A 23582-nucleotide genomic window follows, 5' to 3' on the forward strand; every position below is an offset into this window, starting at 1 on the left:
TAAATAAATAAAATCCTTAAAAAAAAAAAGCTGCTCCTCTAGGATGCCTTTTGTTGGCAGCTCCTCATGCCACGAGAGACAGAGTTGGGTGCTCCTTACCTTGTTATCCCTAAATATTGTAAAGATCTGTTTTCATGTCTGGCACTTACGCTCAGGGTAGGCACAGAGTGAGATGAGCTCCCTTACTGCTTCTCCCAGTTCTCCTCCCCAGGAAGCAGTACCACTGCCCTGGAGCTCTAAGAGGATGGAAACTGCACCTTATATGTCTTTGTTTGCTCAGCCTTTGTATCCACTGTAAAACAGAGAGTGGATATTCAACTACAATTTGTTTGAATAAATGTGCTATATTGCCCTAGGAAATTTTAAATTTTTTTTTTTTTTTTTTTTTATTTATGATAGGCACACAGTGAGAGAGAGAGAGGCAGAGACACAGGCAGAGGGAGAAGCAGGCTCCATGCACCGGGAGCCCGATGTGGGATTCGATCCCGGGTCTCCAGGATCGCGCCCTGGGCCAAAGGCAGGCGCCAAACCGCTGCGCCACCCAGGGATCCCCTGCCCTAGGAAATTTTAAAAGCTTTAAACAATGGACTTTTACCACTGACCTCAAAATTAATTCTAAGAAACTCCTGTTAAACCATGCTAAACTATTCAGATTCCTACCTAAATTGTATTCCCTTCCATGCATTACTCTCAGTTAAATGACCCCCAGTTTATTATTAGCTCTGTGCTCTCTGTCTACATAAAATAGGCACCAGTCTCAGGGAAGGGAAGAACAAAAGTACTCTCTAAGGCCACTGAGAACACTAGGCGTACTAGGTACCCAGAGCCACCTGGGAGACTCCAGAACAGTCTTGCTACTGGCAAATTAATCAATCAGGACTGGATAGATGGGATGCCTGGGTGACTTAGCGGTTGAACCTCTGCCTTTGGCTTAGGGCGTGATTCCCCGGGTCCCGGGATCCTCTCACATCGCGCTCCCTGCATGGAGCCTGTTTCTCCCTCTGACTGTGTCTCTGCCTCTCTTTCTCTGTGTCTCTCATGAATCAGTCAATCAATCAATCAATCAATCAATCTTTAAAAAAAAAGGATAAATAAATAGATTTCTTGGGCATATATGGGGACTGTGTTTCAATGTCCTGAAATCTGAAGATAACAAAGTAGAATGTACTAGAAGCACAAACTTTGGTGCACCAGTACCTCATAAACTACCTGGTACATAATATGAGAATGAGTCAATGTATACATGAACAAAAAAATGAATGATCAAATTTGGTAGCACAGACTTCTAGTCGTGACACATTATCTGATGAGAGAGCTGAAGGCAAGTTGAGGACAAAGCACAAAGCACAAGCTGACACCTTGCAAACTGCCCTCGCTCCCCCCACATCCAGGTGGGCTGTGTGTGACATTCCTCAGGCACTCTTGGCTGCCCTAAAACTAAGGGAAGGGAAAAACATGGTAAACTGACGGAGGTGACAGTCCTGCATGACAGGAGTCTCCATCAGTTTACTGATGTCTGAGTGATTTCCCAGGAAAAAGCATTCTTAATCAATAGCCTAACTTCCAGAGACCCATAACTCAATTTCCTGGAGCTCTAATATCACCCTCTCTTCCACAAGTGATGTGGGAAACTGAGACAGAAGGGAAAGTAAAAAAAAAATAAATTTCTTTATGACCTGCAGCCCATTGACAAGGACCTGAGATAGGCAGAGTAGAAGGAAGCTCCGAACTGTCTTAATGTTAATGCCTTACTAGAAGAAAAAACCACTTTAGCTTGACAATAGCCAGGCCTCCAGTATCCGGAAGTCTTCTTTAGCATATGAAAGTCCTTTTGGACACCCCCCCTTACCTCCCCTAACCCCTTTGCATATAATCAGTCACTCCTCACAACCCTGGGGTAGCTCTTTCTGCCCACAGATCCAGTCCTGTTCTTTTCTGAAATCACTTTTTAGACCACAGATGCCTCAAGAATTCTCTTTTGGCCGTCGGTTCCAGACCACACCAATACGTGTCATTATCTATTTTTCCCCTTCTTTCTTAGTTATAAAAATCCTTAATTTTCAGTTGAGCAAGTGACCATGTCAGATAAAGATTACATTTGCAGCTTCCGTTGTAGCTTGGTGTGTTCCAGCCACTAGAAACAAGAGTGACAGTGAAACTTCCTGAAGTGTTCTTAAAGAGAAGGAAGGTCTCAGGATTCCTGGGTGGCTCTGCAGTTGAATGTCTGCCTTTGGCTCAGGGCATGATTGTAATCGAGTCCCACTCCGGGCTCCCTGAGGGGAGCCTGCTTCTCCCTCTGCCTATATCTCTGCGTCTCTCATGAATAAATAAATAAAATCTTAAAAAAGAGAGGGAGAGAGAGAATGTCTCCACCTCGTTCCCTTTTCTCCTTCCTACTATCTGGAATAAGAAAACCATGACTGACCTCCAACAGCCCCGGTAGACTATCAATAAGGACCACAACCTAGAGATAAAGGGAGAGAAAGCTAAAAGAGTCCCTGATATTTATGGAACTGTCATACCAGCCCTGGACTTGTAAAATCCGAAATATTTTCAGCAAAATAATAAAGCCTTGTGTATTTGACTCTTTTGTTGTTTGCAGCAAACTAGATTCTAACAAAATGTCAAGTAAGTGAATCACTTTCGCAAAATACGAAGGCATTATTGCTACACCATCTTAGAATACTGTGTGAAGAAGACATATTTATTTATAACCTCTAGTGCTTTTTTTCAAGTGAGGTTAATGCCTCCCATCTTCATTTGCCTTTATTCTTTCCCCTTGAATTAGTATCACACAGCAAGTGTTCCAGATCAACATGGTTTTATGAAACAATTTCTTGTCTTTTCCTATATGTCATGGTTTTGTACAAACAACTCAAAAGCCAACACTGACCCTTTGCATTTAAAAGCTTCAGCAAGCCCCATAAAATTGGCTCTTCTTAGCCTCTAGTTATCTCTCATTTAATATTTTACAACAATTTTCCAGATGCCATTAATCTGCATTTTTTCTGAGTTGAGTTACAAAGATATCACAAGTGATCTACTGTAGAATATTCTATTTTTATTTTTTATTTTTGAATATCCTATTTTTAAAACTCAGAGAGCCACACCATACAATAAAAAAAGTCATTGAAATATCCCAATTAGAAGCCTTGGGTCAGATGGCATTAGTCACACAGGCCTTGTGTTTTTTATTCCTACTCATTCCTTCTGATATGATTTCACCAATAAACCAATAAATCTATTGTCTATTCTGACTGATTTCATTGAAAGGTTCTAACTGGACAGATTCTGAAGAGTCATCAAGTTGGCATTCCCATTTCTAGCAGCAGCTCCAGAGCCAAGATGACATACAAGTAGATGTTGAAAGAAAATATAATAATATGTATAGTGCACATAAAGTGTTGTTTTAGCTTGAATTACTTAGTAATAGTGTGTTAATCTAGGTTTATGGTCCACATACTAATCGTATTAAAAACACCATGCTAAGCACTCTACACAAAAATAACAACTGATAAAATGATTATATTTTTCTCCATAAATTCTAATGATATGATTATGCCCATTAATAAGAACCAGGGCTCTCTTCAAGAAACCAAGTAATTACTGTGCAGTATGATTTACAAAAAGCCAGATGGAGTTATTATCCACAGTTCATGAATCTTTATGAAATGCGCTATTTGGTCTCTATAGTATCCATCACTTTCTCTACATGGAAAAAGTGGAATATGTGAGAATCCAAGTGTGTTACAGCTGGAAACATCCTTCTAGATTTTTAAGTTCAAGAGCCTAGAGTCGGAGAATCAGAAACCAAAGAGGTTCAGCAATGGCTGGGGAAAAGTGTCACAGAACTAGATAGAAATCCAGCCTCTAAATTTAAAGTTCAGTACTCTTTCCATGACAGTAATTTTGCCTTGAGAAAGAATGCTCAGCGACTCACCAAGAGGGTCTGGAAAAAACCGATCAGATAACAAATTATATTCATTTTCTGAAGTTAACACCTTGCCACCAGCTGGGAGAATTCGGCTTTTAGGAGCCACTCCTCTCTGATAGGCCTGGGGAGAAAAAAAAATATGAATAAGTGATTTCTTTTCCCCATTTGGATTTTTGGGAAATATCAGGAATATCAGAAATAGACATGAGCACATACACTCAGAGATAGCAATTCCTACACTATGTCTCTAAGTAAGAGCCACATAGTTAAAAATATGTTTTGCATACCTGTAACTCATAAGGTATTGCTTTAGTGACAGTCACAACATGGTAAATCAGAGTCCTTAATCTCAGGATTTTCACTCCAGATGTGTTTCTCAAGTGGGGAAAACATAATCTCTGTAACTTCTCGAAATCCTGTACCACACTTACCATTTCAGATGCTAGCACCTGAATCATTCTTATGACCACAAGGGTGATGATACATACAGACACTTAACTGAACAAAATGCTTGGGGACAGATGACTAATCACATGTAGGACATGTAAGTGCAATTATGGCTGCCATGGATTTTCACCAAAAGCATAAAAATGTTGCCGTGGTAAGACATGCCACCACGTTAAGATGGTTTTGCAGTACCATGATCGGGGATGGAAATGCAACATCATGGCATCAGAACAAATTCTGGCCAGCAGACAAAAAGCTCTGCTGTTTGGGAAATGTTAAAGAGGTTCAGAGAACTGCTAAATGCTCACAAGCAGTTCAACTCACGAGGACAACCAGATAAGGTAAAAAAATTTTTTTTAAATTTTTATTTATTTACGATAGTCACAGAGAGAGAGAGAGAGAGGCAGAGACACAGGCAGAGGGAGAAGCAGGCTCCATGCACTGGGAGCCCGACGCGGGACTCAATCCCGGGTCTCCAGGATTGCTGCCCTAGGCCAAAGGCAGGCACTAAACCGCTGCGCCACCCAGGGATCCCCAGACAAGGTAAAATTTAAGTATGTGCATCTGATAGGAGGGTTTAAGTCAAGACAAAATTTTGAGAGTAGCAGCCTAAAAGCAAGTTGAGAATTGAAACCAGAAAACTGTATAACCCAAAATCTAGAGTGTGCTCTTGGGGAAAACTAAAATAATGTTGATCAAGGCAACATAATCAGAATAACAGTAACACATTCTCCATCAATAAGATGGCATGTGAAGAATCCCAAACAAAACAAATTCTTGCATATCTAAGAAGGTTGTTTTCCATTTGTAAGAAGTACATCAGGGACTTAGGCACTTCCTTAGAGAAGAATCTAAAGCTGTGACTTTGAGAAAGTCTAGAAGCAGGTCAGTTCAGACTGGTTTAAGACTGAATTGTGTCATATGTTCTAACAGGCCCCAATCTGGGTTTTATAAACATTATGTTATTTAATCCTCAAAACAGCACTATGAATTAGTTATTATCTCCATTTTATAAATGAGAAAAGTGAAGCTCTCAAAGACTTGCCAATGGCCCAGTGGTGAGTTGGTGACAAATTCCCGGATTCATACCCAGGTCTGTCCAGAAAATGAACAGGAAGTAAGGCTTGATTATCAAAGAAGAAAGCTTCATTTTTTCCTGCTTAAGTACCTGCCAAAACTGGACTCTCAAAGAAGTAACAGGCAATTTATAGTACTTAATATATAACTCTTATATAACTCAAAAAAATGCCCTTCCATACATTAAAAAAACAGGATATTATTATAACTTTGAGGAATTATGGCAAACTGCATGGGCATTTTTAAAAATTTCCAAGTTTTTAACTGACTGAGGAGCCTCTGAGGTGCCCCACCAGGCATCCCTGTAAAATTTCCAAGTTAAAAATATATATAGCTATTACCAAATTCACTACCCATAACTTAACAAACTGAACAAGTTTATTTAAAAACAATGAGCAAAGCCAAGAAAGCAATACAGTCCATAAATTGGAAGTTGGAGCAAGCTTGGAAAACTGAAAATTAGAAGGAAAAAACACCAAAATCACCAAATATAGTGAAATCCTTAATAAATCCAAAAGCAAGCTCTATGAGTGTTTCCTTCCAATTAGTTAGTAGTTAGTAATAATCATACTGCCATGGCTCTACATTAAGCTCTTGCTAGTGTTGGCCATATGCTAAGTGCTTCAATATTCATAGTCATATAGTCATTTGTTTAATCCTTACAACAACATTGTCATGAAGGGATGGATCATATTCACCATTTTACAGGTGAGAAAATTGAAGCTCAAGGAGATTTATAACCTATGCAAGGACACATATCTAATTGCTGGCAAAGATGTGATTCAAAGCACATTATATTAACCATCATGTTCTACTGCCTCTTCTCAAGCTTCCCTAAAAGAACTTTGTAATGTAATGTGCCATACAAAATATGAAGTGATTTATTTTATTTTTAAAGATTTATTTATTTGAGAGAGAGAGCATGAGTGGGAGGAGGAGCAGAGGGAGAGAGAGAAGCGGACTCCGACTCCCCGCTGAGCAGGGAGCCTGACCTGGGGCTCGAATCCAGGACCTCGGGATCATGACCTGACTATAACCCACTGAGCCACCCAGGCACCTCTGAGGTGATTTATTATTATTGACATTATGGTATGTAGTGCAATGATACTTTGCTTTTGAGAGCAAATCAAGTATTCAATAAAGTCCTAATATAAAAAAAATAAAGTCCTAATATAGATAGATAAGCAGAGAAGATATTAGCGTCATGAATGTTGAAAAGAATGAGACTACCTAAAAGAGCGCTTGACCATTGCCTGTAGCCTGTGGAGTAAGTTCAAACTCTATTTTATTTCTATTTCCCATTAGAAATGGAAAGGAAACACATGGACCTGTCAGTCTGAGGTCTCTTCCTAAAGGTTTAGCATCAGAGGTATTACCCAAAGTATCCACGGAGGTTGTCCTGACTACTCTTAAACTTGCTGTCAGGAAGGCAGAGTTTTAAACCTATCACTACCTTTCATTGATAAACAGTAACCATTCGCTCCAAAAGGAGCTTGAGGATCTATGTAGACTAACCACGTGGACAGTGCGAGATCTGGAAGGAACCAGTGGGATCATTCAGCCTGACTCTCCAGTGGGACTGAGTGAGGCTCAACCTAAACTTACGTTTTCCCATTTCACTGCCAAGTGTTTTTATTTCTAGACCAAATGATCTCCCCACGTTTGGAAAGAAACAGGAACCAACAAAAACTGAAGTCCTCCCAGGTGCTAGGCACTTTTCACATGACCTCATTTTCTCCACGGTTTACAGACATACTCTATTAGACAGTCATCTGGTTATTTTTTTAAAGCTTTCAGTTTTCTTTTTTAAATACATATTTTTAAAGATTTTATTTATTATTCACAAGAGACAGACAGACAGAGAGAGAGAGAGAGGCAGAGACATAGGCAAGGGAAAAGCAGGCTCCCCACAGGGAGCCCGATGTGATACCTGATTCCAGATCTCAGGATCAAGCCCTGAGCCAAAGGCAGACACTCTACAGCTGAGCCACCCAGGCATCCCAGTCATCTAGTTATTTTACAGAAAACTAATATGATAACCAGAAAAAAAAGAAGTTAAATGAAAAAAGTCCAGAAGTACAAGTGGAGTAAAGCACAGAAATGTCTGGATTCCTAGGAACCTGTGCAAATGCAGTCATAGTCTTATGAAGTAACTCAGCTCTGTGTCGCATAGGAGGCTTACCAGTAGGAAGACATAGAGACGTTGAGCAGAGAAGGAGAGATATCAGGGCAGTGACTGGCAAAGACCTTGAAGCTGAATGATCCTAGGAAAGGCTCCGGCACTGGTCACTCAGTGTAATGTATTTTCACACTCACTTCCAATTACTCGTGCAAAGTCTGTCTTGCCCACTAGACTGCAAGCATGTTTCACTAGCAGTTAAAGGCTCAGAACCTTCCATAACACTTGGCGTATGATAGGCATTCAGTAAACATGTTAACTGACATGAGTAGCTGCATGAGTGAGTGCTTACTGAAGGAATCCTTCTTAAAGGAGAGGGCATTTTCATCAACCAAGCCAATGGTGAAGAAGATCGCAAGAACCAGTCCAAACAAGGAAATATCTTACCTCTTTGTTCTCATAGCTCTCCACAGCAAAATCATTTTTAATCACAATGTACCGCTCCTTCCATTTCTTTATGTCTTCAGCAAACTGTGATAGCTCTGCTTCATACAAAACAGTTCCAGGCTCCAGTGGCGGCTGTAAAGAAGGTGAACAGAATTAATTATTACAACAAAAGATAACATAGCACACTACCACTAAATCTATCCATGGGAGTTCAAGGAATGTTTTAGGAAACTATCTTGTGCTGAGATCCTGGGAAAAATGTTGTTTCCCCTGTCTCCCTCCACACTTCCCCTTCCTCTTCCCTCTCACCAAATGCAAACACTTGTCTTATTGACATGTTCGTGACTTCCCTTTCCACCCATTATGCTACAAGAAGAGAAGCAGTAGAAGGGATTATAGTAATAAGGCTGTGCCTCCTATACATGTCACTTATGATCTTTGTTAAACACTGGAAGAGGTGAATTGTGGCTATAGACCCCAACACCTTGAATATGCCCGAAAACAGATATGCCTGAAAAATCAACAGGCTGCTCCCTTATCCACCATACTTTCAGGTATAGCCTCAAGGGTCAGTGTTCAATGGTGTCCCCAGATCCTAGTCCCTGGGGACCCAGACTATAAACACTTACTCCATCCCTGTGTTCCTTAAGGAGACCATGTTCGCTTTCTGGTTGAAGAACAAGCAGGCAAGTCAATGAACTTCACTTCTACCTTTCTACTTAAATAAAATTCTGAGGACTCCTCGTTCACCCTGATGACATATGTGCTATAGGGAAGTCTCTGTTAGATTCTCAGGTCTCCCTTTGAGCTAACCGTGCAAGGAATAATTCCCCTTCTGGCTCATGGTAAAATCTCCATATTATCTTAAAACACAGGAATGGGCCTCCTGTCTTTCACAGGTCAGTGAATTTACATCTATTTTTCCTTTATTAAAATAATCAAAGTTCTTTTGGAAATGTATTCCTCCACTTTCAAGCAAAATTTACATGAACCATACGGAGAAGGCAGATATGCTAATCTTTTTAAGAATTGGCTAAGGGATGAACTAAATTGCCTTCTGAATTTATTCTGTCGTGAAAATTAAAGAGGCAGTTTCCTATCTTGCCTCATTAACAGGTAAGAGAGGATCTCACTCTTCTCTTTAAATGAGATTGAAACTATATATAGGCTGAACTTTATAGTTTTATGTGTGGCAATTTTTTTTTTAAACTGGGTCACTCAAATCAACTGATACACTTGTTCAAAATGTGGCCTTACCCTAGACTTACTGTCCCAGAATCTCTGAGGGTGGGGGCCAAACTTTGCGTTTTTAACAAGCTCCCTATATTGTGAGAATCAGTTTTATGGGAATGACACCCAGTTATCCCTACACACCCAGGCTGCTAAATCTATTGGTCAACTTAACCTCTGAGCAATACCTGACCCATTTATCACTCCCTCCTTCTAGTAAGCCCTTCTTTATTGCCTTCTGGCACATTCCTGTTTCCTAATTTTCTCCTCCTTCAAGGCTATTTCTTGTCGATCCATTTCACTGAATGCTTCTTCTTTTCCTGGTCTCCAAATGTCAACTAACTATGTCTCCAATATTTCCACAGGTGTTTGTCAAATAAGCATCTCAAACTTATATGGCAAATAAAGGGAACTTGTGATTCCCACCCACTTCTGACTCTTTCTTCTGAGTAAAAGGCAACTCCATGTATTTATTTGCTCAGGCTAAAAACCAAGAAGTCATTACTGATTTTCTCTGTGCTTCTATTATGTCTTATCCAATCCATCAGCAAGTTCCATCAGCTCTATCTCAAGTACATCTTGACTTGGACCTTTCCTTACAACTGCTATCATCACCACCTAATCCAGCTTGACTTCACCCTTCTTTTGCACTGCTACAGTGTTCTCCTCACCAGTCTCCAAGTTCCCCTCTTATCCATCATCATGGTCCGTTCACTATAGAAAAGCCAGAGAGATTGCTGAAAATTGTGTTACTCTGTATTCGATATCCTCCAATAGCTTCCCTTCCCATTTATAATAAAGACCCTTATCACAGTTTATAGCTCCTCCATGGTCTGGTCCTTTCACTCTGTAGTCATTTATCATCCCTTCTCTCTTGCTCACACTGCTCTCAGCACATAGCCTTCCTGATGTGCTTATGACTGCTTCAGGGCCTTTGCACTGATTACTCCACATCCCACAGATATTCACACAGCTTACTCTTATTTCAGTTCCAGTTTCTGCTTGAATTTCATCTTCACAGAGGGCTTCCCTGATCATTTGCAGGAGTAAGTCTCCTGCTTTATTTTATTTTGAACACTTATTATGACCTGATATTGCCTGATGTTCATTTATTTGTTTACTGTCTGTCTTTTACTTTTGAACATATACAGGAAAGACAAGATTTTGTCTTGATCCCCAAATCTTGGAACAGGGCATGACACCTGTAGGTGTCAATAAATATTTGTTGAGGTGGTAGGTATTTATTATCATGGAGCAAAGAAGAAAGAATAAGTTTGGGGGATTAGAAGAGAAAATCATATTTATCAATGACCAAAACAAAAATGCCCATAATATGAGGCACTAAAATTATGACTTTTTTTAAGTTGAACATCACTATTTGACTAGCAAGTCAAATTTTCTGATATTAAAGCATCAGTGCAGGAAAAACAAAAAAAAATTCAACCATACTAGTTTTCTTTTTATATGGATTACACCATCAACAAGAAACCATGCATTCTAACTTCTAAGCAAATAGAGTTTTTTGACCATGGAAATGATTTGAGAACAGATTATTTTTAACTGCCATTCAGATTACTGTTTATTCCAGAAATATGATGACTTATAAAGCATGGGAAAAATCATCAACCAAATGTTCATGGGTTACCTTGGTCTTCAAAAATTGTGATGTTAAATCTCTTTGCTGTTCTACTTCACTGCGTACATGATTGCAGAAAGCAACAGCATACTGGCGACTATAAAAGGGACTGAAGTTTTTGATAGTAGCCTCAGTTTTCCCTAGAAAAGTAAAAATCAGAAATTAGAAATGGAACATCTCTTACAGAATAGACACATATCTACTCCTCTAATACCGCTGTTTCCCAGGGATTTGTTATTAGTTCACATTCTCTGAGAACTTTCTAACATGCCATACGTGCCTTTATCTCTCCCTCCCCTCTGACATCACCCTGAGAAACTCTGCTGTCCCTAAGGACCATCCATCCAGTAATTGATAGAAGTTTTTTCATCTTATACCAACAACCCATTGCCATGGCCATAAACTCAGCCATCCTTCTAAATCCTTCTACAACTACCATTCTACCTTACGCAGTTCTCTACTTTAGCTTGCTCTTCATTCCCCTCTACCTCCAGTCATCCAGCTCTTACCCAATAATCCCAGGGTCCACCATTTCAACTCCACACACACATCATTCCATTTTTCTTCAGATCCCTGAGGCTCTATCTCATCTTGCTGACCCATGGCCCTTGATAAAATCAACAAACTGTTTTTTCTAGGTCTGCCCCTTATGTTTCTGGCTTAATTTTTTTGTGTGACTCAAGGTCTTTTATAATCATTATGAGGCAGAGGAAAAAGCTTGAGTTTAAGAGTCTAGCGACCTGAGCTGTGGTCCCAATTCCAGGGAGACAGAAATCAGCTGGATGACCTGAGTCAAGTCCCTTATTCTCTTTGGGCTCCAGTGTCTCTAACTCTAAAGGAAGGTGCTCACTAGTCCATGCTTTTCTTGTAAACTACATGACATAGAAGCATAACCATGAGTATGGCTGCCTTACAATAGTGACCAGCAAATGCATTATGATCTCTCAGCACCAGCAGAAAATAAAGCTCGATCAATCATGGCGGGGAAGGGGATAGTTTGAAGACTCAAGATGGAAGAAGAGGAACAGTCAGGGACTAGGAATATTCTTGAGCTCTTCCAACCTGTGCTTAGCTTTAGAGAGTAGGGAAGTTGCAAAGGAGGGAAATGAGATAAAGAAATTGAGGAGAAGGGGAAAAGGAATATTCTGAGATGGATTAGAAATCCTTACAATCTTCCAAGGACTTGCTACAAAGTAGAGAAATAAACACAGTTTCCACTGACTGTGCTTATAAGCTGTTAGTCCTTGGAGTAAGATATTATCTTGAGAAAAAATAAACCTGATATAACATTCCAAAATATTTTTAAATACTTTCATGTGAACTTGGCATAATTTTTGTTTTCGAATTTGATAATAGTCACAGAGAAATATTAAAATATACTGGCAAGATTTGTTTAGAGCTACCATGCATGTAAAATTTCAAAAATAAGTGAAAAGTTCTAACCACATAGACTGAGATATTCAATATGAAAACCATGAATTCATAGCTGCCAATTTCTATACCTATGTAATCATAGCTCCAAACACCCATAGTGAATGAGTAATCTCTTTATATGAAGAATCCTACTTTAGCTCAGGCATTTAGATCTCTTACTATGTAAGAGGTAAAGGGGAATTCTTGCTTATTCCCTCAATAAAATGACACTTTTGGGCCATATTTATGGGCTTTAATAACTATCACTTGAAAGGTGCTTTGAGACCCATTAATAATAGGTTCTGTAGAAATGCAAATAAAAGCTCCTATAATTTGAATCAGGCATGCTTTTGCTTGCTCTCTGAGTCTATGGTATGACTATTAATCAGTATTTGCATAACACTTTAATATACTTAGGCTTTATAATTATCTAATTGGTTAATATTTTTATTAGCTTTTATTAGTGCATAAGAAATACAATTCTATTTCCTTTCCTATAATTTTCTTACATAGGAGTGGGATATCTTTAGAAATTCCCACCATAAGAATGAGTCTCACCTCGCCGAAACATATAAACAATTAACAACATTTGCCCTTTGGGACTAAGTGACCATTATTTTGTCTAGCAGAAGAGCATCCTGCTAATTTATGATATTAATTTTTGCACTCTTGCAAGCACTTGGATTTAAATGAAAGAAGGTGGATGCCATTTTATGATGAGCTCTACAAAGCTTTGAAACTTGACTTCCTGCCACATCACAAAGCCTCACTGAAGGGTGCCCTGTTTGTACTGAGGTGTTATGATGCCACCACTCCCTCCCAATGTATGAGAAAAATGCTTGTGATTTGAGTATCAACACATCTTCCACCAGGCAGCATTTATAAAAAAGGGATTATAGCATCCTTTGGTAATTAACCTAATGACTGGTTCAAAATGTGAATCAAACAGCTAACAATATCATAAGTTCTAGGCGGAAAAGAATATAAAATGATTCTCAAATGTATCTAGATTTTAGATTAAGCCTATTTAAACCTCTGAAGCTAATTATAGGAATGGCTAAGTACAGATCTTGACGTTTAGAGAAAAGCCTAGTGTTGAGGAAAATACACTGTAGTTAGGATGATGGACTCTGAAGTCAGATAGACATGGGTTTGAGTGCCATCTCTGCTTCTTACCAGCAATGGGACCTTATGCAAGTTAATTCTCATATAAAATGAAGACAAGAGGAGCAATATCATAGCATTATTGTAGTTATTCATGAAATAATACAGTAAAATGCTCAGCATAGTAGCTGGCACATAGAAGGTGCTCAATAATCAATAGTAATTAGATCGGGATCCCTGGGTGGCACAGCGGTTTAGCGCCTGCCTTTGGCCCAGGGTGCGATCCTGGAGACCCGGGATCGAATCCCACGTCAGGCTTCTGGTGCATGGAGCCTGCTTCTCCCTCTGCCTGTGTCTCTGCCTCTCTCTCTCTCTCTCTCTCTGTGACTATCATAAATAAATAAACATTTTTTAAAAGATTTAAAAAAAAAGAAAATTTTAATAGTAATTAGATCAATGATGATAATGGTGATGGGTACCCAAGCCAACTACCAGGGGAAGGTTCTCAAGCTGAACTAAGGAATCAGGGAGAAGACAAAAGCAGGTTGCCTTGTATAACTCTAACTGGGGCCATCCCCCCCAGCTGCATGCATACAGAACAGCCATCCCACCACTGCAGGTTCAAAACAAAACAAAACCCACATTTTCACAGATGTTCCAGAAATGTAAGGGACGCTCAGTGCATCCCTGAATGGAAACCAACTAAATAAATCATTGGTATTCATGAACCAAATTGAAAAGCATGAGTTAGTAACTGTATTACATTGAGCCAATCTCCCTGAGCCTCAATTTTCTCATGTGCAAAATGGATAAAATGCCCATTTCCACAGGTTTTGTGAGGATTAAATGAGATATTCTATAAATTAAAAAGTGCCTAGAGCAGTGCTTGACACTATTTGCTCAATAAGTTTTGACTATTATTACTATTATTTAACATTCCACTATGAAAACATTCAAATAAGTGGATCAGCCCATGGGTACCACACAAAATATGCTCAGCCAAAAGCAGCTTATTTTTCACAGTTTCCAAGATTCATAAGTATTGAACTGCCTTTATCTACCTCCTCAACCCCTGCTGTGGTTTGTTGTCACATTCTTTTTCCTAAATTGTAAAACACAGTACTAAGTTTCTCACTTAAAAAGAGGATAATCAGTAACTAGAATCAATGGAGGGCTTCTTCCACATTTTCATACACCAGCATAGTTGGCACACACATATTTCTTCCAATCCTACTCAATTATTACAGTCTGTGCAGGGCATTATGTTGGCACAACTAGCTTGACCAAGCTGTTCATAATACCCTTCGGGCTAATCAGTACCAAAGCTGAAAGAAGACTCTTCAATGGCTCTATCTTCAACACATAGGTTCAGTTCAATTTTGAAAAGTCAGAAAAGTTATTTTCTGGCCCCTTTAAAGCCGTTCAAAGTTGTACAGCCTCAAAAACTCAACACTGTCCCTTGATTCCTTCTCTTTCATGCCCACATATTCAATAATCAGATCTTGGCACTTCTACTCCCACAATATTTCTTGATCCATTCACTTGGCCCCATCCCAACCAGCACACCTTCAACACAATAAAAGTCTCTTAATCTGCCCTCAGTATCACAAACAAACAAACAGACAACAACAACAACAAAAGTACTAGCTGTCAGCTCTAAGAGAGGCACAAAAACGTCAAAGTCAGAGAGGGAAGTGGGGAATGCCAGTGCTGATCCACAGACCCTGGAAGATGATGGGAAATAAGCCAAAGCTTGGTTGATGCGGCAGAGGCAGGTTCGGGGGATCGGCCAGAGTGAGTTCAGGGCTGATGGAGCAGAACATGAGAGGATGAGCCCAAGATGGCTACCATGGCCCCACTCACGAGAAAGCTGGCCCAAATTAGCAAGGTCCAGGTGTTAGAGGGGGGAATCATCCTTCAGAACCAAGTCTTGCCTTTAATGATCCCAAGAAACTCTTTTGAAAACCATCAGAGGTCTACCTCATGGTCATGACAGTTTGGTCCTCTGGGTCCTGGCCTGACAAGTTTCACTTGACATGTGACTACAAGGTCATGTCAGCACCTTCATAAAAACCTTAACAACAGCAAAAAAATAATAAAAAATAAAAAATAAAAAATAAAAACCTCAACAGTTCCCCATTGGCCTAAGTAGTAACCACTTAGGCCAGCACCAAAGGCTCTGTGATCTGGCCCCAACTGTCCTGACTTCCTACCTCTCCTACTTAAACGAAATTTCCTTGTCCCTGTACATGCTCATGTCTTCATCCCTCCTTTCTCCCCCTAAATGTCTCGCCAGCCACTTACAGACCCTTTAAGCCCAGATGGTGATTCCAACCCAGAAAGAAGTTGGCTCTCCCTAGGTGGAAACAATCTCACCTTCTTTTGTGTTCTCCCAAAACTGTGCTCCACTTTGTGACAGCTGTTTAAATATAACTTATCTCTCCTCCAAGGGTATACTGTATTTATGTACTCAGCAAATATTTGTTGAATGAATGAAAGAATAGCTGAGTAAATATTTAAGAGTAAAGCAAAGCACAATGCATCATAATCTTGAAACCCATGCCAATGTCCTCAGAAAGGAGAAAGGCATAGTTCTCAGCTCAAATATATATATTTTTAAGGTTTATTAATTTTTTAAATTTTTTTAGAAAGAAAGTGTGAGCAAGTGGGGGGAGAGGGAGATGGAGAGAATCTTCAAGCAGACTCCCTGCTGAGCACAGAGCCCATGAATGAATGAGGTTCGATCTCATGACCCCATGACCCATGAGATGACCACTTGTGTCAAAATCAAGAGTCAGACACTTAACCGACTAAACCATCCAGGTGCCCCCTGATTATTTATTATTGAAAATGTACACTCTCAAAGCTTGACTCATTTTTTTTTAAATCAAACTTATTAATTCCTTTTAAGATTTTAGATGAATTTTGTCCATAAAATTATATGTGGGAAATTATTTACAAACAAAAGCTTTCCTTTGTTTGTTTTTCTTGACCAATGTGTAATCGTGGGAAGTATATGAAGTCTTACATGAGGTAAAACTTACATAAAATCTGAACAACCTGAAAGATTTGTATATTTTTTCATTCTAGGTGTTTCTTTATTAACCTTCCAGTTCTGTAGTAATTCAACTCAAATCTAATCCTTACCATTCATTTCCTTTCTTGAATGATACTATTTATAGTGGATTATTCCTAGTTTTCCCATCACTTGCAGTGTCAATATAACTATAATATATCCTAAAATCTTCTCTGAAATACAGATTGTGCCCTGCTCAAACACTGTTAGAAAAACAACTCATAAGTACAGAAAGATAAAAGAAAAATCCAAATATGATTTTTGCTATATTTCCTTCTAATTTTTTAAATAATATTTTAATAGTTTAGAATATTGTATTTTGTGGGGGTTTTTTGTGTTTTTTTAAAAGATTTTATTTATTTATTTGACAGAGAGAGAGCATGAGCAGAGGGGAGCAGCAGGCAGAGAGATAGGGAGAAGCGGGCTCCCCTCTGAGCAAGGAGTCTGATGTGGGGGCTCCATCCCAGGACCCCGAGATCATGACCTCAGCCAAAGGCAGACACTTAACAGACAGAGCCACCCAGGTACCCTGAGAATATTATATTTTGTATCCAGTTTTATTTATTTAACATTTCATCTTTGTTTTTTTCCTATGATATTACCCCCTCAAAATCATCTTTTCAGATATTACATTTTTATTGTTACCATGAAGAAGAAAAATACAAAAAAATTTTAAAAGATTTTATTTATTTATTCATGAGAGACACAGAGAGAGAGGCAGAGACACAGGCAGAGGGAGAAGCAGGCCCCATGCAGGGAGTCTGACGCGGGACTCAATCCCGGGTCTCCAGAATCAGGCCCTGGGTTGAAGGCGGCGCTAAACCACCGAGCTACTCGGGCTGCCCTTTTTTTTTTTTTTTTTCAAAAAATATTTTATTTACTCATTTGAAAGAGAGAGAGCAGGAGCAGAGGGGAGCAGCAGAGGGAGAGGGAGAAGCAGACTCCTTGATGAGCAGGGAGCCTGATGCAGAACTCGATCCCAGAACTCCAGGATCATGACCTGAGCTGAAGGCAGATGCTTAACCAAATGAGCCACCCAGGTGCCCCCCCAAATTTTTAAAAAATATTTTATTTACTTATTTGTGAATGAGAGAGCAGGAGTGGGGACCAGGATGGAGGAGGCATAGAAGAAGAGGGAGAAGCAGGTTCCTTGCTGAGTAGAGAGCCCAACACGGGCTCAATCTCAGGACCTCAGAATTATGAACTGACCTGAAGGCAGAAGCCTAACCAACTGAGCCACCCAGGAGACTCAAATACAAAACATTTTTTAAACAGATTTATTTTAACAAACTGGCTATTTCCTGAAAACTTGGCCAAATCCACACATGAGAAGAGGATTAACTAAGTCTTTGACACATTTTCTTAAAAACTATTGAGGCTTCTGGTGAAGATTAATTTAGGGGGATGAGAAAAGCAGCTCTAAAAAGTAAAATTTTTTAATATTTATAAAATAGGGTATAATATCCACTATTGTTTATTTTCCCCAGAGTGTCTCAAATTATAAATTTAAACATTTATAAGTCCTGATGAATTATAACGTCAGCTTTAGTCGCATTATCACTTTGCACCTTAGGGTGGAGAAATCAGAAATCCCAATTCACAATACAAAGGTGCAAAAATCTAATTACACAGAATAATGCCCAAGGACTCTCTCTTCTAGTAAATGCCTTAGAGAATGGGGATAAATTGGATTCTCCATAATTGAACTAAATGGTGTGTGTGTGTGTGTGTGTGTGTGTGTGTGTTTAAGCACATTTATTATTGGTGCTTGAGTGATAAAGTTTTGAGCAGATTCTATAGGAAAAGTAAAATATTCTTAATCTTATCAACTCCCTGAGGCCTACCTGGCCGAAACTCTACTTTGTACTAAAAACAAGAAACATATAAACCACTTACGTTCTCTGTGATTTACTTCAGATATTAATCCAAAGAAGGGAAACATACAAACACTCCCAAGAGCTTATGTTAAATATTTCAAAGTCATGCCAGGACCCTCTCCAGATTCAGAAAGCATCTGGATAGAAAACAGACAGGCTTAAGGATAAACAAAGAATGGTTTCCTTGTTTCCAAAAGTCACACTCATAGAGATCCAAAACGCTGAGTTAAGCTTGCAATATACTAGTCCTTGGACCATTAAAGATCTCCAATTTTTTGCAATCCTGTTCTAAAAGCAGGTCCGGTGTCTTTAATACTGCAGTGGGTGAACAGTGTGAAAATTCATAAAGGAAAACCTAACTAACATGGAGTCAGGAGGTTCTATGGGGAGTTCTCACACCCTACTGCTTTTCATCAATTGTAAATCCAATAGGAAGTGGACCTTGCTGGTGGACTACTTTACTATCCCAGCAGGAGGAAGAAAGGCTTTCTTTCCCTCGCAATAGCCCAGCCAATGAGAGAAAGTCATAATTCAACCAATGAAAAACTACTATATCTTGAACTCCCAGTTTATTCCAACAAGCTTCTTTTTTATAACAACCTTCCCAACTTCCTCTTTTGCTCTATAAAAGAGCATCCTCTCCTTTGTTCGGTGGACTTGCTTATGGCTTTGCTGTAACTTCCTTGTCCCAGATTGTAATTCTCTGCTATTCCTGAATAAACCCATCTTTTGCTGGTAGAATAACTGGCAGTTTTATTTTTAAGGTTAACAGCAGAAACAAAAGCAATGTTTTCTACAAATGACCACAGCACTGAAATAAATTAGGGTGCCCATCTGTGCTGGGTATTTAGCAGAAAATACCTTCATAGGTTAATATAAGAGAAACAGAGGAGGCTACTAAGAAAGGGCAAAAACACTTCCATATTATACATTAAAGTTCCCATTGCCTTCTTTTTTTTTTTTTTAAGATTTTATTTATTTATTTATTCATGAGAGACAGAGAGAGAGAGGCAGACACATAGGCAGAGGAAGAAGCAGGCTCCATGTAGGGAGCCCGACGTGAGACTCGATCCTGGAACTCCAGGATCATGCCCTGAGCTGAAGGCAGGTGCTCAATTGCTGAGCCACCCAGGCATCCCTCCATTGCCTATTCTTTGGAAAAATTAAACACCCCTGTGGTCAGCTATTCCAGAGATCAATGTTCTAGAACTGTAAGACCTTAAGTCTGCCCTCTTCTTTTTTTAGAGGAAGAAACTATAATAGTATTGTTGGAAGATATATATATGCCCATATTTTTATGCACACGGTTTTTCTTTAGCCATAATTAGACGGAAGCTAAGTTTAAATTTCTTCCATTTCATTTAGAAAAAGTGCTTGGAAATTTTCAAGATGATTTTGCCATTACCTCACAGCATGCCTCCAATTTTCCCATGACACATCTGATGAGAATAAATCTTGTTTATTTTGCCATTTCTCTAAGCCGTCTAATGTCCTCAAAGGAAGCTGCAGATTGGCTGTCTTTTTCTTCATAAAAACGAGAGGGAAGTGTGTGAAAAAGAAAATTAAACCAATCTGACACAGCTACTTTTACAGAAAGCATCCATCATCAGAAGGAATCATGGTTGCCCATTAGACAACTTTTTTTGGTTTTGAAGAAAATAACTAAAATTCAGGAACAAATAATGAGATTTCCTTAGCTGTTTCTGAGTCTAATTATAGTTATTAAAATTTTCTGCATACATTTTTATCAGAGGCTTCTCAGATTATTCCAGAATCTTGAAAATCTTCTTGGCCTTCAGATTGCAGCCATGTAAATGAACCCAACATGTACATTAAAAGAAATCAGGCTAGACTTACAATACACCAGGCAACAAGTCTAGGAATTTTGCTAAATGATTTCCCTTCCAACACAAAAGGTTCTGGTGTCTCTTTCAGGTTTCTCTTTTATTTTCCTAATGATACTCCTTCTTTTTTCTTCATTCCACTTTTCTTTACCCCAGGCAGAAGTATATTTGTTTGAAATGCTTTCTGTTACAGTTTCTACTTCTCTCTCAAGAATCTATGCCATTAGTGCATCTTTAGAGAACTTTGTTTGGGGCTCAGATATGCTTTGTTTTGTTAGTCTGAGGATATGGGTAACCGTAAGTAGGAGTGACTTGGCCAGGAAAATGAAAGACGATAATGCCAGGCTGGGGAGGGTCCAGGGAGAACTTCATAAACTAGTCAACATTTCTGTAGGCCAGCTAACTTTTTGAAACTATTTACAAGGCAGATAAAGTACTCATTAGTGAAAATTATTTTAGCATGCTCTAACTTATCCTTACAAGAATTTAAGAACTGCCAAAATGGTTCTAATTCCTGTCCACTTGAGTCGGTCAGGCACTGTGTACTCTGAACACAGTTTTCTTGATAACAACCCAAATATATCCAATAAAAAAGTCGGATCTAGCACAGTCTAAAATACATCTCATCACATAGTCCAATTTTGCTTTTTTTGATCATCTAATCATTGCCAGTCAGAATAATCACTAAATTAAAATACTCTTGAGTAATGTACATTAATAAAAAATTATCCAAAGCTATTACACGTGATGCTTTAAAAAAGGAGACAGAGAAAGACCCACTAAATCTTCTAATAAACTATTTAGATAGTATCAAGTTCTATGGAACCCCCATTTTTTTCCTATGGAAAGTGCTCATGGATAAAGTAAGTTCACACATAAGTTTGGCTTTGCTTGGAGTCCGAGTCTCAAGGTGAGATTTGTTTACCCTAGACTAGTCATCATATGCACCAAGGAAATTAAATATGAAGGAGAGCTGTAAATAACGGGGATTCCCTTCCACAATAACACTCAGAAAGCAGCTTGAGTTCCTTTGGATGGTATAAAACAGACATGCCAATGCTAATCACCTTGCAACATCCATAGACTGATGAAAAGATCAACATCACAGACCTCTAGAACTGGATGGGATCATAATAATAAGTTCCAATGTCCTCCTATTTTCAGATCAAGAAATTAACTGGCCCATGGTCATAAAACTAGTTAGTGGGACATCTGGGTGGCTTGGCAGTTGAGCATCTGCCTTTGGCTCAGGGTATGAACCCGGGGTCACAGGATGGAGTCCCGCATCAGTCTCCTCACGGGGAGCCTGCTTCTCTCTCTGCTTATGTCTCTGCCTCTCACTCTGTGTCTCTCATAAATAAGTAAAATCTTTTAAAAAATAATAAATAAATAAATAAATAAATAAATAAATAAATAAATAAATAAATAAAACTAGTTAGTAACAGAATATAAAAAAAATTTTAAATCAGTGTCAATGTTTTTAGCAGAGTTTTTCTCTCTATGAATACTACATTATTTTTTACAGAAGAATTCAAGGACTTCTTTTTTATTAATGGAGGAATGTAAGTACTCTTTGGTAATAAAAACCATATTGTCAAGAAACCTATGAAATGATCTTAAATTTGGGTAGAAAGATGTTGTTATGGTAAAGTTTATGTGTTAACATGATTGGGCCATGGGGGGTAATCAGATATTCTGGATGTGTCTGTGAAGGTGTTTCTGGATGAGGTTAATACTTGAATAGGTAAACTGAACAATGAAGATTGCCCCCCCATGTGGGTGGGCCACATCTAATCAGTTGAAGGCCTGAATAAAACAAAAAAGGCTGAGTAAGAGGGAATTTCCTTCTTCCTGGCTTCCTTGAGCTGGGACATTGGTCTTTTCTGGTCTTTCAACTTCAATGGAAACATTGGCTCTTGTGGGTCTCCTGGTGACTTTCAGAGTGGAACTATACCATCAGCTCTTCTGGGTCTCCAGCTTGCTGACCTCAGATCTTGGGACTCGTCAGCCTCCATAATTGCATGAGCCAATTCCTTATTTTGTTTTTATTTTCTTTATTTATTTTTCTAATTCCTTTTTTTAAAAAACGATTTTATTTATTTATTCATGAGAGACACACAGAAAGAGGTAGAGACACAGGAAGAGGGAGAAGCAGGCTCTCCACAAGGAGCCCAAAATGGGACTCGATCCTGGACCCTGCGAATACACCCTCAGCCGAAAGCAGATGCTCAATGGCTAAGCCACCCAGGTATCCCTCTAACTCCTTATTTTAAAAAATCTCTCTCTCTCCTGTTGGTGGCTTTTCTCTTGGAGAACCCTGACAATACAGATATAACCAATCAAAATACATTATTGAATTCCAACATAATTATCAATTTGTTTCATTTAACCTATACATATTAAGCAGTTGAGTCGGGAACAAATTAAAAGTAATGCAAATATCTTATCTTCAATGTAATGAGTTCTAAATTTATCAATAGAATCAGCATGTGGATCTCTTTCAGAATACATTCTGAAATACACGCAATCTGTATTTAAAACACTCCATTAAGTGATGTATGAAGGACAGTAAAAACATTTGGCTCAGCTTCACCCCAATTGGCAGAAGTTGCCAGCAAGAAGGCAAATACCCAGCAAAGCTCTAGTCACGGAGGAAACAAGCTGACCTTATCTGAGTACCTCTTAATCTTATTCAGGTGTTCCAATTAAGTAACATCACTGTCTCAATTAAAGCTACAGTCTTTACTGGCTAATATCATAAGGCTCCCTGGGAAATTCACTAATTAAGTAGATTTTCTTATTTACTGATTAAGCTTGCATTTTGTACCAAATCAAGGTTAAAAGGTACTGCTATGGACCAGGCCCATCATCCACATGATATCTGAAATGTCTTCAACAAAGTTTTTCTTTCTTTGTTTTTTAAAAAGATTTTGAGAGACAGAGAGAGAGAGGGAGGGAGAGAGAGAGAGAGAGGACAAGCAGGGGGAGTAGCGGCAGAAGGAGAAGCAGGTTCATCATTGAGCAGGGAGCCAGATGTAGGGCTTGCTCCCAGGATCCTGGGATCATGACCTGAGTCAAAGGCAGATGCTTAACCAACTGGGCCACCCAGGCACCCCCAACAAAATTTTTCTGCTCTCTTCTCTGTATCCTACTTTATATGAACCAAGAGATGAAATGTGTTGAATTATACATCACTAATAAGGGTTTTGTCTATATCTGTGTTTTCTTTATTTATTTTTTAAAAATTTTTAAATTTTATTTATTCATGAGACACACACACACACACACACACACAGAGAGAGAGAGAGAGAGAGAGAGAGAGGCAGAGACACAGGCAGAGGGAGAAGCAGGCTCCATGCAGGAAGACCAACGTGGGAC

At 39.0% G+C, this 23582-nt stretch overlaps 1 protein-coding gene across 3 annotated transcripts in view; it reads right to left on the reverse strand.

Annotated features, from left to right (window-relative positions):
- The window catches only part of NIBAN1 (niban apoptosis regulator 1), a 213365-nt gene that overhangs the window by 76937 nt on the left and 112846 nt on the right, over nt 1-23582 (reverse strand). For all 3 annotated transcript variants that reach the window (XM_038542292.1, XM_038542294.1, XM_038542293.1), the window contains 3 exons: nt 10900-11030; nt 8025-8156; nt 3941-4055 (listed from right to left, as the gene is read on the reverse strand). In XM_038542292.1, coding sequence (XP_038398220.1) covers nt 3941-4055; nt 8025-8156; nt 10900-11030 — 378 coding nt within the window. The remainder of the gene's footprint in view (nt 1-3940; nt 4056-8024; nt 8157-10899; nt 11031-23582) is intronic.

Source organism: Canis lupus, chromosome 7, assembly GCF_011100685.1.
Source record: "Canis lupus familiaris isolate Mischka breed German Shepherd chromosome 7, alternate assembly UU_Cfam_GSD_1.0, whole genome shotgun sequence".
Lineage (NCBI taxonomy): Eukaryota > Metazoa > Chordata > Mammalia > Carnivora > Canidae > Canis > Canis lupus.